Source organism: Salmo trutta, chromosome 20 (assembly GCF_901001165.1).
Source record: "Salmo trutta chromosome 20, fSalTru1.1, whole genome shotgun sequence".
Classification (NCBI taxonomy): domain Eukaryota; kingdom Metazoa; phylum Chordata; class Actinopteri; order Salmoniformes; family Salmonidae; genus Salmo; species Salmo trutta.
Window position 1 is genome coordinate 2947910 of NC_042976.1, and position 14401 is coordinate 2962310.

Genomic DNA, 14401 nt, shown 5'->3' on the forward strand with positions numbered 1-14401 from the left:
ACTCAAGGCTGTAATCGCTACCCAAAAGTTCCTGAATACTTATGTTAATGTATTATTTCAGATTTGTATTTTTAATAAATTAGCAAAAATGTCTAATCTTGTTTTTGCTTTGTCATTATGGGGTATTGTGTGTAGATTGATTGAGGGGAAAAAATTTATCTAATCAATTTTAGAATAAGGCTGTAACGTAACAAAATAAGTCAAGAGGTCTGAATACTTTCTGAAGGCACCGTAGACATTTATACAGGTTTATGACAACCATTATCAACACAATGAAATGACGAACACAGGAGATCAACATTGTAACGTGTGTGATTGGGGAAGTGATGCAGAAAAAGCAAAGCATGCCAAAGTGCATGACTGTGCCTGCTTGTGCCTATAGGTGCTCTCTGTGTTGTCCATGTGGTTGGGTCTCTCTGTGTTGTCCATGTGGTTGGGTCTCTCTGTGTTGTCCATGTGGTTGGGTCTCTGTGTTGTCCATGTGGTTGGGTCTGTCTGTGTTGTCCATGTGGTTGGGTCTCTGTGTTGTCCATGTGGTTGGGTCTGTCTGTGTTGTCCATGTGGTTGGGTCTCTCTGTGTTGTCCATGTGGTTGGGTCTCTCTGTGTTGCCCATGTGGTTGGGTCTGTCTGTGTTGCCCATGTGGTTGGGTCTGTCTGTGTTGTCCATGTGGTTGGGTCTCTCTGTGTTGTACTCTAGATGGATGTGACTGTCCTGTGTGCAGCAGACAGGGTCAGGGAATGTTGTAGGTTTAGAGATAGACTGGCACAGTACAGTATCTTCAGCCTCGGCCCATAATGTTTTCATAGTCAGCTGTACTCGAGAAGAGCAGGTAGGGGCCAGAGAGAAGAGCAGGTAGGGGCCAGAGAGAAGAGCAGGTAGACACCTAGCGGTACCAGGAGCAGAGGACAAATATTGGAGTGAAAGCTGTCCTGGAGACAGTCTGCTCTGAGGACAGGACCGGAGACAGTCTGCTCTGAGGACAGGACCGGAGACAGTCTGCTCTGAGGACAGGACCGGAGACAGTCTGCTCTGAGGGCAGGACCGGAGACAGTCTGCTCTGAGGACAGGACCGGGGACAGTCTGCTCTGAGGACAGGACCGGAGACAGTCTGCTCTGAGGGCAGGACCGGAGACAGTCTGCTCTGAGGGCAGGACCGGAGACAGTCTGCTCTGAGGGCAGGACCGGAGACAGTCTGCTCTGAGGGCAGGACCGGGGACAGTCTGCTGCTCTGAGGACAGGACCGGGGACAGTCTGCTGCTCTGAGGACAGGACCGGGGACAGTCTGCTGCTCTGAGGACAGGACCGGGGACAGTCTGCTGCTCTGAGGACAGGACCGGGGACAGTCTGCTGCTCTGAGGACAGGACCGGGGACAGTCTGCTGCTCTGAGGACAGGACTGGAGCAGGCTGCGTTCTCATCATTAAATCATAGAGCAGTTAGGGTTAGGGACACGACTGTCTTATTGAGGCGCCTGCTGTCTGGGCTGAGGGCTGTGCTGGGCTTGGTTGCTCTGGGAGAAATGTTAAAGTGGGCATGATGTGTTGCAGAGTGGCATTAGTGACTTCCAAATTCAAACGCACAAGTAAAGCCCCTGGTCTGAAGTAGTGCACTATGTAGGGAATAGGGTGCCATAGGGCTCTGGTCTAAAGTAGTGCACTATATAGGGAATAGGGTGCCATAGGGCTCTGGTCTAAAGTAGTGCACTGTGTAGGGAATAGGGTGCCTCTGGGGACGCAGAAGCCATTGTCACCTTGTTCAGGGACCAGAGGAGCTGGTGTCCCCTATCTGAACCTCTTCACAGTCTGTACCCAACCGTCAGGAGCTGCCGCTAGCTGGCACAGGACACGACGGTCTCCTCTTGGGACGTTTCCCACTCCTCTATTCCCTGTCCGTCACCAAGCGTCCGCGGTGATGATGCCGGGGGGTTCAGAGTGAGGACAATCAAACACACCGTCCCGTTCTCTTCCCTTCTATATACACATTTAACTGTCAGAGTCTCTCTCTGTCTCGTCTCTCTCTCTCTCTCTGTCTCTCTCTCTCTCTCTCTCTCTCTCTACAGATCTCTCTCTCTTTCTCTACAGATCTCTCTCTCTCTCTCTCTCTGGCCCTCTCTCTCTCTCTCTCTCTCTCTCTGTCTCTGTCTCTCTCTGTCTCTCTCTCTCTCTCTCTCTCTGTCTCTGTCCAGATCTGGAAGTGTCCTTTCATTTGGTGCAAATTAGGGCTGGGCATCACCAGGGACTTCTAACGATACGATAATTATCATGATACTTCCGTGCCGATTCTATATGTATTGCTATTCTCACGATTCTACATATTTTTGTGATTCGATACTTGATTGTGATTTGATGTTGTAAACATATTGCTCACTATATGTTAGTTAGTTATGATCAGTCATGGAAATAAAAGTGCTGAAAATACTGTATGTTGGCTCACTATTTAAAAAGAAAGAGAACAAGCTAGTACAGCTGACAAGCGCTAGATAACGCTACCTAGCACTAGCTAACACTACCTAGCACTAGCTAACGCTACCTAGCACTAGCTAACGCTACCTAGCTAACGCTACCTAGCTAACGCTACCTAGCTAACGCTACCTAGCACTAGCTAACGCTACCTAGCACTAGCTAACGCTACCCAACGCTAGCGAACACTACCCAACGCTAGCTAACACTACCCAGATCTAGCTAACACTACACAGCTCTAGCGAACACTACCCAGCTCTAGCTAACACTACCCAACGCTAGCTAACACTACCCAGCTCTAGCTAACACTACCCAACGCTAGCTAACACTACCCAACGCTAGCTAACACTACCCAGCTCTAGCGAACACTACCCAACGCTAGCTAACACTACCCAGCTCTAGCGAACACTACCCAACGCTAGCTAACACTACCCAGCTCTAGCGAACACTACCCAACGCTAGCTAACACTACCCAGCTCTAGCTAACACTACCCAACGCTAGCTAACACTACCCAGATCTAGCTAACACTACCCAGATCTAGCTAACACTACCCAGCTCTAGCTAACACTACCCAGCTCTAGCTAACACTACCCAGCGCTAGCTAACACTACCCAGCTCTAGCTAACACTACCCAGCTCTAGCTAAGACTACCCAACGCAGGCTAACACTACCTAGCAAAAAAAAAGGCAGGTTGTTTTTTTTTATATCATTTTTATTTTTTTAAATCGATACTTGGAGTCAAAGTATCAAAGTATTATAATATTGTCAAAAATAATATTGCGAAATGTAACTGTACCAACTTTTTCCTCCATCACTAGCACAAATCCTGTGGTACTATATGTATGGGCCGTGGTGGGCTCAAAAGATAAACTTAAATCAGAACAGACTCACGATGACAAGCCATCATCTAGTGTGTGACTGATGAAGCAACTAGCTTTCTCTGTGTTTCTGTCTGTGTGTGTGGTCTTCTCTTGTGTTGTTATGTGTGTCTGTCTGTGTGTTGTCTTCTCTTGTCTTGTTATGTGTGCCTGTCTGTGTGTGTTGTCTTGTCTTGTTATTTGTGTCTGTGTCTCTGTGTGTGTGTGTGTGTGTGTGTGTATGAGTCTGTGTGTGTTCTTTCAACAAAAACAATCTGTCCAGGGGTCTGTCGGTTCTGGATGTGGTTCTGGTACCACAGACCAGTGGGGAGGTTGTGGTCCTAGTACCACAGTAGAGTGGGGAGGTTCAGGTTCTGGTACCGTAGGACAGTGGGGAGGATCTGGTTCTGGTACCATAGGGCAGTGGGGAGGTTATGGTTGTGGTTCTGGTACCACAGGGTAGTGGGGAGGCTCTGGTACCACAGGGCGGTAAGGAGGTTCTGGTTCTGGTACCACAGCGTGGTGGGGAGGCTCTGGTACCACAGGGCTGTAAGGAGGTTCTGGTTGTGGTTCTGGTACCACAGGGTGGTGGGGACGTTCTAGTTGTGGTTCTGGTACCACAGTGTGGTGGGGAGGTTCTGGTACCACAGTGTGGTGGGGAGGTTCTGGTACCACAGTGTGATGGGAAGGTTCTGGTTGGGGTTCTGGTGCCACAGTGTGATGGGAAGGTTCTGGTTGTGGTTCTGGTACCACAGGGTGGTGGGGAGGATCTAGTTGTGGTTCTGGTACCACAGGGCGGTGGGGTGGTTCTGGTTCTGGTACCAAAGGGTGGTAAGGAGGATCTAGTTGTGGTTCTGGTACCACAGGGCAGTGGGGAGGTTCTGGTACCACAGGGCGGTGGGGTGGTTCTGGTTCTGGTACCACAGCAGGATGGGAAGGTTCTGGTTGTGGTTCTGGTACCACAGGGTGGTAAGGAGGATCTAGTTGTGGTTCTGGTACCACAGGGTGGTAAGGAGGATCTAGTTGTGGTTCTGGTACCACAGGGCGGTGGGGAGGTTCTGGTACCACAGGGCGGTGGGGAGGTTCTGACAGCCCATGTACTCCTTCCTCATCTCTGCTTCGCTCAGAGGGGGGGTGGTGTTACAGGGAGCACCAGATAGGTTGACGTTCAAAAGGCTGGCTTTGGGGTCTAGGAGGCGGGACATCCCTGAATCCTGAGAAGAGATTGGAGGAAGAAGAGGGTCAGGTGAAATAATTGGTGGTGGTGGTGTGATTTCCACTTTATACATTATTGCAAGAACATCATTTCGGGAAGCTTCATATCAATTTACTCTGTCATTTTGGTATCTCTTCTCAGTGGGTAGTGCTGGTTGTAAAGACATCGTTTTAATCCCTTTTAAGAAATAATAGAAAAATAGAAAATAATAACAATAAATAAATCCACAATGACTAAGGGTAACTTGGCTAAATACACATAGTACCTGTGTAAGGGTACGATGTAATTGCGGTAGATACTGTACCAGTCAAAAGTTTAGACACACCTACTCATTCAAGGGTTTTTCTTAATTTTTTAAAAACTATTTTCTACATTGTAGAATAATAGTGAAGACATCAAAACTATGAAATAACACATACGGAATCATGTAGTAGCCCCCCAAAAAAGTGTTAAACAAATCCAAATATATTTTAGATTTTAGATTCTTCAAAGTAACCTCACTTTGCCTTGATGACAGCTTTGCACATGCTTGGGATTCTCTCAACCAGCTTCACCTGGAATGCTTTTCCAACAGTCTTGAAGGAGTTCCCACGTATGCTGAGCACTTGTTGGCTGCTCTGCGGTCCAACTCATCCCTAACCATCTCAACTGGGTTGAGGTCGGGTGATTGTGGAGGCCAGGTCATCTAATGCAACACTACATAACTCTCCTTCTTGGTCAAATAACCCTTACACAGCCTGGAGGTGTGTTTTGGGTCATTGTCCTGTTGAAAAACAAATGATAGTCCCTCTAAGCGCAAACCAGATGGGATGGGATGGTGAATCGCTGCAGAATGCTGTGGTAGCCATGCTGGTTAAGTGTGCCTTGAATTCTAAGTAAATCACAGACAGTGTCACCAGCAAAGCACCCTCACACCATCACACCTCTTCCTCCATGCTTCACGGTGGGAACCACACATGCAGAGATTATCCGTTCGCCTACTCTGCATCTCACAAAGACACAGCGGTTGGAACCAAACATTTTAAATCTGGACTCACCAGACCAAAGAACAGATTTCCACCTGTCTAATGTCCATTGCTCATGTTTCTTGGCCCAAGCAAGTCTCTTCTTCTTCTTGGTGTATGCTCTAGAGTGGTGCAGTGGTCTAAGATACTGCATCTCAGTGAAAGAGGCATCACTACAGTCCCTGGTTCGAATACAGGCTGTCTCACATCCGGCTGTGATTGGGAGTCCCATAGGGCGGCTCACAATTGGCCCAGCGTCGCCGGGGTAGGCTGTCATTGTAAATAAGAATTTGTTCTTAACTGACTTGCCTAGTTAAATAAAGGTTAAATAAACAAGAAAGTCAACTCGGTGAAGCATTTATTTGGGCTGCAATTTCTGAGGCTGGTAACTCTAATGGACGTATCCTCTGCAGCAGAGGTAACTCTGGGTCTTCCTTTCCTGTGGCGGTCCTCATGAGAGCCAGTTTCATCATAGCGTTTGATGGTTTTTGCGACTGCACTTGAAGAAACTTTCAAAGTTCTTGCAATGTTCCGTATTGACTGACCTTCATGTCTTAAAGTAATGATGGAGTGTCATTTCTCTTTGCTTATTTGAGCTGTTCCTGCCGTAATATGGACTTGGTCTTTTACCAAATAGGGCTATCTTCTGTATACCACCCCTGCCTTGTCACAACACAACTGATTGTCTCAAACGCATTAAGAAGGAAATCATTTTAACTTTTAACAAGGCACACCTCTTAATTGAAATGCATTCCAGGTGACTACTAACCCAAAAAGTTTTTTTTATTTTAGATTCTTCAAAGCAGCTACCCTTTGCCTTGATGACAGCTTTGCACACTCTTGGCATTCTCTCAACCAGCTTCATGAGGTTTACTACATGATTCCATATGTGTCACGGCCATCGTAGTGAATGGACCAAAATGCAGCGGGTACGTGAATGCTCATTTTCTTCTTTATTAAATAAATGAACACTGAACAAAACTAACAACGAAAACAGTCCTGTCAGGCACAAAGCTAAACAAGAAACAACTACCCACAAAACCCATAGAAAAACACCCCTACTAAATAGGACCTTCAATTAGAGGCAACGAGGAACAGCTGCCTCCAATTGAAGGTCAAAACAAAAACTAAACATAGAAATAGAATAACAAGAAAATAGAACATAGAAATACAAAACATAGAACACTACCCAAAAACCCTGACAACACAAAACAAACACACCCCTGCCACGTCCTGACCAAACTACAATAACAAATAACCCCTTATACTGGTCAGGACGTGACAATATGTGTTATTTCATAGTTTCTATGTCTTCACTATCGTTCTACAATGTAGAAAATAGTAAAAAATTAAGAAAAACCCTTGAATGAGTAGGTGTGTCTAAACTTTTGACTGGTACTGTATGTACATAAAGGTAGGGGTAAAGTGAATAGGCAACAGGATAGATAATAGACAGTAACAACAATATACGGTAGGTAGGGGTAAAGGATAGATAATAGACAGTAACAGCAGTATACTGTAGGTAGGGGTAAAGGATAGATAATAGACAGTAACAGCAGTATACTGTAGGTAGGGGTAAAGGATAGATAATAGACAGTAACAGCAGTATACTGTAGGTAGTGGTAAAGGATAGATAATAGACAGTAACAGCAGTATACTGTAGGTAGGGGTAAAGGATAGATAATAGACAGTAACAGCAGTATACTGTAGGTAGGGGTAAAGGATAGATAATAGACAGTAACAGCAGTATACTGTAGGTAGGGGTAAAGGATAGATAATAGACAGTAACAGCAGTATACTGTAGGTAGGGGTAAAGGATAGATAATAGACAGTAACAGCAGTATACTGTAGGTAGGGGTAAAGGATAGATAATAGACAGTAACAGCAGTATACTGTAGGTAGGGGTAAAGGATAGATAATAGACAGTAACAGCAGTATACTGTAGGTAGGGGTAAAGGATAGATAATAGACAGTAACAGCAGTATACTGTAGGTAGGGGTAAAGGATAGATAATAGACAGTAACAGCAGTATACTGTAGGTAGGGGTAAAGGATAGATAATAGACAGTAACAGCAGTATACTGTAGGTAGGGGTAAAGGATAGATAGTAGACAGTAACAGCAGTATACTGTAGGTAGGGGTAAAGGATAGATAATAGACAGTAACAGCAGTATACTGTAGGTAGGGGTAAAGGATAGATAATAGACAGTAACAGCAGTATACTGTAGGTAGGGGTAAAGGATAGATAATAGACAGTAACAGCAGTATACTGTAGGTAGGGGTAAAGGATAGTTAATAGACAGTAACAGCAGTATACTGTAGGTAGGGGTAAAGGATAGATAATAGACAGTAACAGCAGTATACTGTAGGTAGGGGTAAAGGATAGATAATAGACAGTAACAGCAGTATACTGTAGGTAGGGGTAAAGGATAGATAATAGACAGTAACAGCAGTATACTGTAGGTAGGGGTAAAGGATAGATAATAGACAGTAACAGCAGTATACTGTAGGTAGGGGTAAAGGATAGATAATAGACAGTAACAGCAGTATACTGTAGGTAGGGGTAAAGGATAGGTAATAGACAGTAACAGCAGTATACTGTAGGTAGGGGTAAAGGATAGATAATAGACAGTAACAGCAGTATACTGTAGGTAGGGGTAAAGGATAGATAATAGACAGTAACAGCAGTATACTGTAGGTAGGGGTAAAGGATAGATAATAGACAGTAACAGCAGTATACTGTAGGTAGGGGTAAAGGATAGATAATAGACAGTAACAGCAGTATACTGTAGGTAGGGGTAAAGGATAGATAATAGACAGTAACAGCAGTATACTGTAGGTAGGGGTAAAGGATAGATAATAGACAGTAACAGCAGTATACTGTAGGTAGGGGTAAAGGATAGATAATAGACAGTAACAGCAGTATACTGTAGGTAGGGGTAAAGGATAGATAATAGACAGTAACAGCAGTATACTGTAGGTAGGGGTAAAGGATAGTTAATAGACAGTAACAGCAGTATACTGTAGGTAGGGGTAAAGGATAGATAATAGACAGTAACAGCAGTATACTGTAGGTAGGGGTAAAGGATAGATAATAGACAGTAACAGCAGTATACTGTAGGTAGGGGTAAAGGATAGATAATAGACAGTAACAGCAGTATACTGTAGGTAGGGGTAAAGGATAGATAATAGACAGTAACAGCAGTATACTGTAGGTAGGGGTAAAGGATAGATAATAGACAGTAACAGCAGTATACTGTAGGTAGGGGTAAAGGATAGATAATAGACAGTAACAGCAGTATACTGTAGGTAGGGGTAAAGGATAGATAATAGACAGTAACAGCAGTATACTGTAGGTAGGGGTAAAGGATAGATAATAGACAGTAACAGCAGTATACTGTAGGTAGGGGTAAAGGATAGATAATAGACAGTAACAGCAGTATACTGTAGGTAGGGGTAAAGGATAGGTAATAGACAGTAACAGCAGTATACTGTAGGTAGGGGTAAAGGATAGATAATAGACAGTAACAGCAGTATACTGTAGGTAGGGGTAAAGGATAGATAATAGACAGTAACAGCAGTATACTGTAGGTAGGGGTAAAGGATAGATAATAGACAGTAACAGCAGTATACTGTAGGTAGGGGTAAAGGATAGATAATAGACAGTAACAGCAGTATACTGTAGGTAGTGGTAAAGGATAGATAATAGACAGTAACAGCAGTATACTGTAGGTAGGGGTAAAGGGTAGATAATAGACAGTAACAGCAGTATACTGTAGGTAGGGGTAAAGGATAGATAATAGACAGTAACAGCAGTATACTGTAGGTAGGGGTAAAGGATAGATAATAGACAGTTACAGCAGTATACTGTAGGTAGGGGTAAAGGATAGATAATAGACAGTAACAGCAGTATACTGTAGGTAGGGGTAAAGGATAGATAATAGACAGTAACAGCAGTATACTGTAGGTAGGGGTAAAGGATAGATAATAGACAGTAACAGCAGTATACTGTAGGTAGGGGTAAAGGATAGATAATAGACAGTAACAGCAGTATACTGTAGGTAGGGGTAAAGGATAGATAATAGACAGTAACAGCAGTATACTGTAGGTAGGGGTAAAGGATAGATAATAGACAGTAACAGCAGTATACTGTAGGTAGGGGTAAAGGATAGATAATAGACAGTAACAGCAGTATACTGTAGGTAGGGGTAAAGGATAGATAATAGACAGTAACAGCAGTATACTGTAGGTAGGGGTAAAGGATAGATAATAGACAGTAACAGCAGTATACTGTAGGTAGGGGTAAAGGATAGATAATAGACAGTAACAGCAGTATACTGTAGGTAGGGGTAAAGGATAGATAATAGACAGTAACAGCAGTATACTGTAGGTAGGGGTAAAGGATAGATAATAGACAGTAACAGCAGTATACTGTAGGTAGGGGTAAAGGATAGATAATAGACAGTAACAGCAGTATACTGTAGGTAGGGGTAAAGGATAGATAATAGACAGTAACAGCAGTATACTGTAGGTAGGGGTAAAGGATAGATAATAGACAGTAACAGCAGTATACTGTAGGTAGGGGTAAAGGATAGATAATAGACAGTAACAGCAGTATACTGTAGGTAGGGGTAAAGGATAGATAATAGACAGTAACAGCAGTATACTGTAGGTAGGGGTAAAGGATAGATAATAGACAGTAACAGCAGTATACTGTAGGTAGGGGTAAAGGATAGATAATAGACAGTAACAGCAGTATACTGTAGGTAGGGGTAAAGGATAGATAATAGACAGTAACAGCAGTATACTGTAGGTAGGGGTAAAGGATAGATAATAGACAGTAACAGCAGTATACTGTAGGTAGGGGTAAAGGATAGATAATAGACAGTAACAGCAGTATACTGTAGGTAGGGGTAAAGGATAGATAATAGACAGTAACAGCAGTATACTGTAGGTAGGGGTAAAGGATAGATAATAGACAGTAACAGCAGTATACTGTAGGTAGGGATAAAGGATAGATAATAGACAGTAACAGCAGTATACTGTAGGTAGGGGTAAAGGATAGATAATAGACAGTAACAGCAGTATACTGTAGGTAGTGGTAAAGGATAGTTAATAGACAGTAACAGCAGTATACTGTAGGTAGGGGTAAAGGATAGATAATAGACAGTAACAGCAGTATACTGTAGGTAGGGGTAAAGGATAGATAATAGACAGTAACAGCAGTATACTGTAGGTAGGGGTAAAGGATAGATAATAGACAGTAACAGCAGTATACTGTAGGTAGGGGTAAAGGATAGTTAATAGACAGTAACAGCAGTATACTGTAGGTAGGGGTAAAGGATAGATAATAGACAGTAACAGCAGTATACTGTAGGTAGGGGTAAAGGATAGATAATAGACAGTAACAGCAGTATACTGTAGGTAGGGGTAAAGGATAGATAATAGACAGTAACAGCAGTATACTGTAGGTAGGGGTAAAGTATAGATAATAGACAGTAACAGCAGTATACTGTAGGTAGGGGTAAAGGATAGATAATAGACAGTAACAGCAGTATACTGTAGGTAGGGGTAAAGGATAGATAATAGACAGTAACAGCAGTATACTGTAGGTAGGGGTAAAGTATAGATAATAGACAGTAACAGCAGTATACTGTAGGTAGGGGTAAAGGATAGATAATAGACAGTAACAGCAGTATACTGTAGGTAGGGGTAAAGGATAGATAATAGACAGTAACAGCAGTATACTGTAGGTAGGGGTAAAGGATAGATAATAGACAGTAACAGCAGTATACTGTAGGTAGGGGTAAAGGATAGATAATAGACAGTAACAGCAGTATACTGTAGGTAGGGGTAAAGGATAGATAATAGACAGTAACAGCAGTATACTGCAGGTAGGGGTAAAGGATAGATAATAGACAGTAACAGCAGTATACTGCAGGTAGGGGTAAAGGATAGATAATAGACAGTAACAGCAGTATACTGTAGGTAGGGGTAAAGGATAGATAATAGACAGTAACAGCAGTATACTGTAGGTAGGGGTAAAGGATAGATAATAGACAGTAACAGCAGTATACTGTAGGTAGGGGTAAAGGATAGATAATAGACAGTAACAGCAGTATACTGTAGGTAGGGGTAAAGGATAGATAATAGACAGTAACAGCAGTATACTGTAGGTAGGGGTAAAGGATAGATAATAGACAGTAACAGCAGTATACTGTAGGTAGGGGTAAAGGATAGATAATAGACAGTAACAGCAGTATACTGTAGGTAGGGGTAAAGGATAGATAATAGACAGTAACAGCAGTATACTGTAGGTAGGGGTAAAGGATAGATAATAGACAGTAACAGCAGTATACTGTAGGTAGGGGTAAAGGATAGATAATAGACAGTAACAGCAGTATACTGTAGGTAGGGGTAAAGGATAGTTAATAGACAGTAACAGCAGTATACTGTAGGTAGGGGTAAAGGATAGATAATAGACAGTAACAGCAGTATACTGTAGGTAGGGGTAAAGGATAGATAATAGACAGTAACAGCAGTATACTGTAGGTAGGGGTAAAGGATAGATAATAGACAGTAACAGCAGTATACTGTAGGTAGGGGTAAAGGATAGATAATAGACAGTAACAGCAGTATACTGTAGGTAGGGGTAAAGGATAGATAATAGACAGTAACAGCAGTATACTGTAGGTAGGGGTAAAGGATAGATAATAGACAGTAACAGCAGTATACTGTAGGTAGGGGTAAAGGATAGATAATAGACAGTAACAGCAGGGTATGTGATGAGTCTAAAGAGTTAGTGCCAAAAGGGTCATTGCAGTTGGTTAAATAGTTAACCAATAGCTACCCGGACGAACTATTTAACAGTCAGTGAGTCTTATGTCTTGGGGGTGGAAGCTGTTCAGGGTCCTGTTGGTTCCATCGGTACCGCTTGCCATGCGGTATCAGTGAGAACAGTCTATGACTTGTGTGGCTGGAGTCTTTGACCATTTTTAGGGCATTTCTCTGACACCGCCTGGTATAGAGGTCCTGGATGGCAGGAAGCTCAGCCCCAGTGATGTACTGAGCCGTACACACAACCCTCTGTAACACCTTGCAGTTGGATGCCATGCAGTTGCCATATGATGCAGCCAGTCAATATACTCTCAATGGTGCAGCTGTAGAACCTTTTAAGGATCTGAGGGCCCATGACGGGTGGAAGGGGTGTTGTTGTTCTTCACGACTGTGTTGGTGTCTTTGGACCACCGAGAAACTTGAAGCTCTCGAACCTGCTGCACCACAGCCCCGTCAATGTGGATGTTGGTGGCGTGCTCCAGCCCTCCGTTTCCTGTAGTCCACAATCAGCTCCTTTTGTTTTGCTGACGTTGAGGTAAAGATTATTGTCCTAACAACATGATAGTTTGCAAGACCTGCCACATCCGACGAACGTCAGAGCCGGTGTAGTAGGATTCGATCTTAGTCCTGTATTAATGCTTTGCCTGTTTGATGGTTTATTGGAGGGCGTAGCGAGATTTCTTATAAGTGTCAGGGTTAGTGTCCCGCTCCTTGAAAGCGGCAGCTCTAGCCTTTAGCTCATTGCGGATGTTGACTATAATCCATGACTTCTGGTTGCAGGGTGTGTGCTGTGCAGGGTGTTTGTGTGTTGTGTAGAGTGTGTGTTGTGTAGGGTGTGTGTTGTGCAGGATGTTTGTGTGTTGTGTAGAGTGTGTGTTGTGTAGGGTGTGTGTTGTGCAGGGTGTGTGTTGTGCAGTGTGTGTGTTGTGCAGGGTGTGTATATGTGTTGCATACCTTATTCAGGTGGTCTCTAAGACACTGTGCAGGGTTTTGCTACATACCTTACTCAGGTGGTCTATAAGGCATGTTGCTGGGTGCAGCGAGGCCCAGCTGTTGGCTATGTTGAGCAGCACCACGTTCAGGTGTTTCAGAGATCCTTTCAGTCTCTTACTGAGCGCCCCGCTGTAACTCTGCTCTACGAAGACTAGTACTCGTCTAGCCCTACAGCCTGACAGGTCCGCTAGGAGCTCTCCCACACTGTAACGCTCCTTCAGATCTGCCTGCATGGGGAGAGGAAAACCAAATGAAAACCAAACCAAATGTTTCATATTCAGCTACCCGCTCACCCACAGAGTAATCCTGGGGAGAGGACGACAAGCAGTCACACAACACCGATCTGTCACAATCTTACGGGCAATTACTTACGTTCAATGCCAGCATGAGAAGCAAACAGGTGTTCTCAAAGTTCATTGCCTCTGTAGGTTCAACCGAATAACCTATATATGGTTTAACCTTAATCTGAGAACCCAAAGTCAATTCTGCCATGAGATTATTTCAAAACTGTTCAAATTAATATCCAAAGGATGGAGCATGAAATAATGATGAGCAACAAATCCTCGAGGGTGATAGATTGATGGGTCAGAAGGTGTTGTGGATCAGGAATGTACTGGAGCTGATCTGAGGCCCAGTGGGACAAGCATTAGAGAGAAGAATACATTATATATATATATACAGCAGCTTTACCCCTGCAGGCTTTCAGTGTCTGCTCTGATCCTGATCATGTCTGGTCTCAATAGTTTCTATGGTCTTTAAAAATATATATATATTTACTTTGGTAAGAACAAAACAAATACTTATCTCCCTCATTAATATGCAAATCAATTTATAACATTTTTGACATGCGTTTTTCTGGATTTTTTTGTTGTTATTCTGTCTCTCACTGTTTAAATAAACCTACCATTAAAATTATAGACTGATCATTTCTTTGTCAGTGGGCAAACGTACAAAATCAGCAGGGGATCAAATACTTTTTTCCCCTCACTCTATCTCTGGCTAACGTTCTCCTTGTCTTTATTAAGGTAGCTCTA

General features: G+C 43.3%; 1 protein-coding gene across 1 annotated transcript in view; it reads right to left on the reverse strand.

The window, feature by feature from the left end:
* Positions 1–3524: 3524 nt before the first annotated feature.
* si:ch211-67e16.11 (uncharacterized) overlaps positions 3525–14401 on the reverse strand; it is a 28123-nt gene continuing 17246 nt past the window's right edge. Inside the window, exons 6-7 of the mRNA XM_029702035.1 lie at positions 13376–13594; positions 3525–4532 (exon numbers count right to left, since the gene is read on the reverse strand). Coding sequence (XP_029557895.1) covers positions 4338–4532; positions 13376–13594 — 414 coding nt within the window. The 3' untranslated portion in view covers positions 3525–4337. The remainder of the gene's footprint in view (positions 4533–13375; positions 13595–14401) is intronic.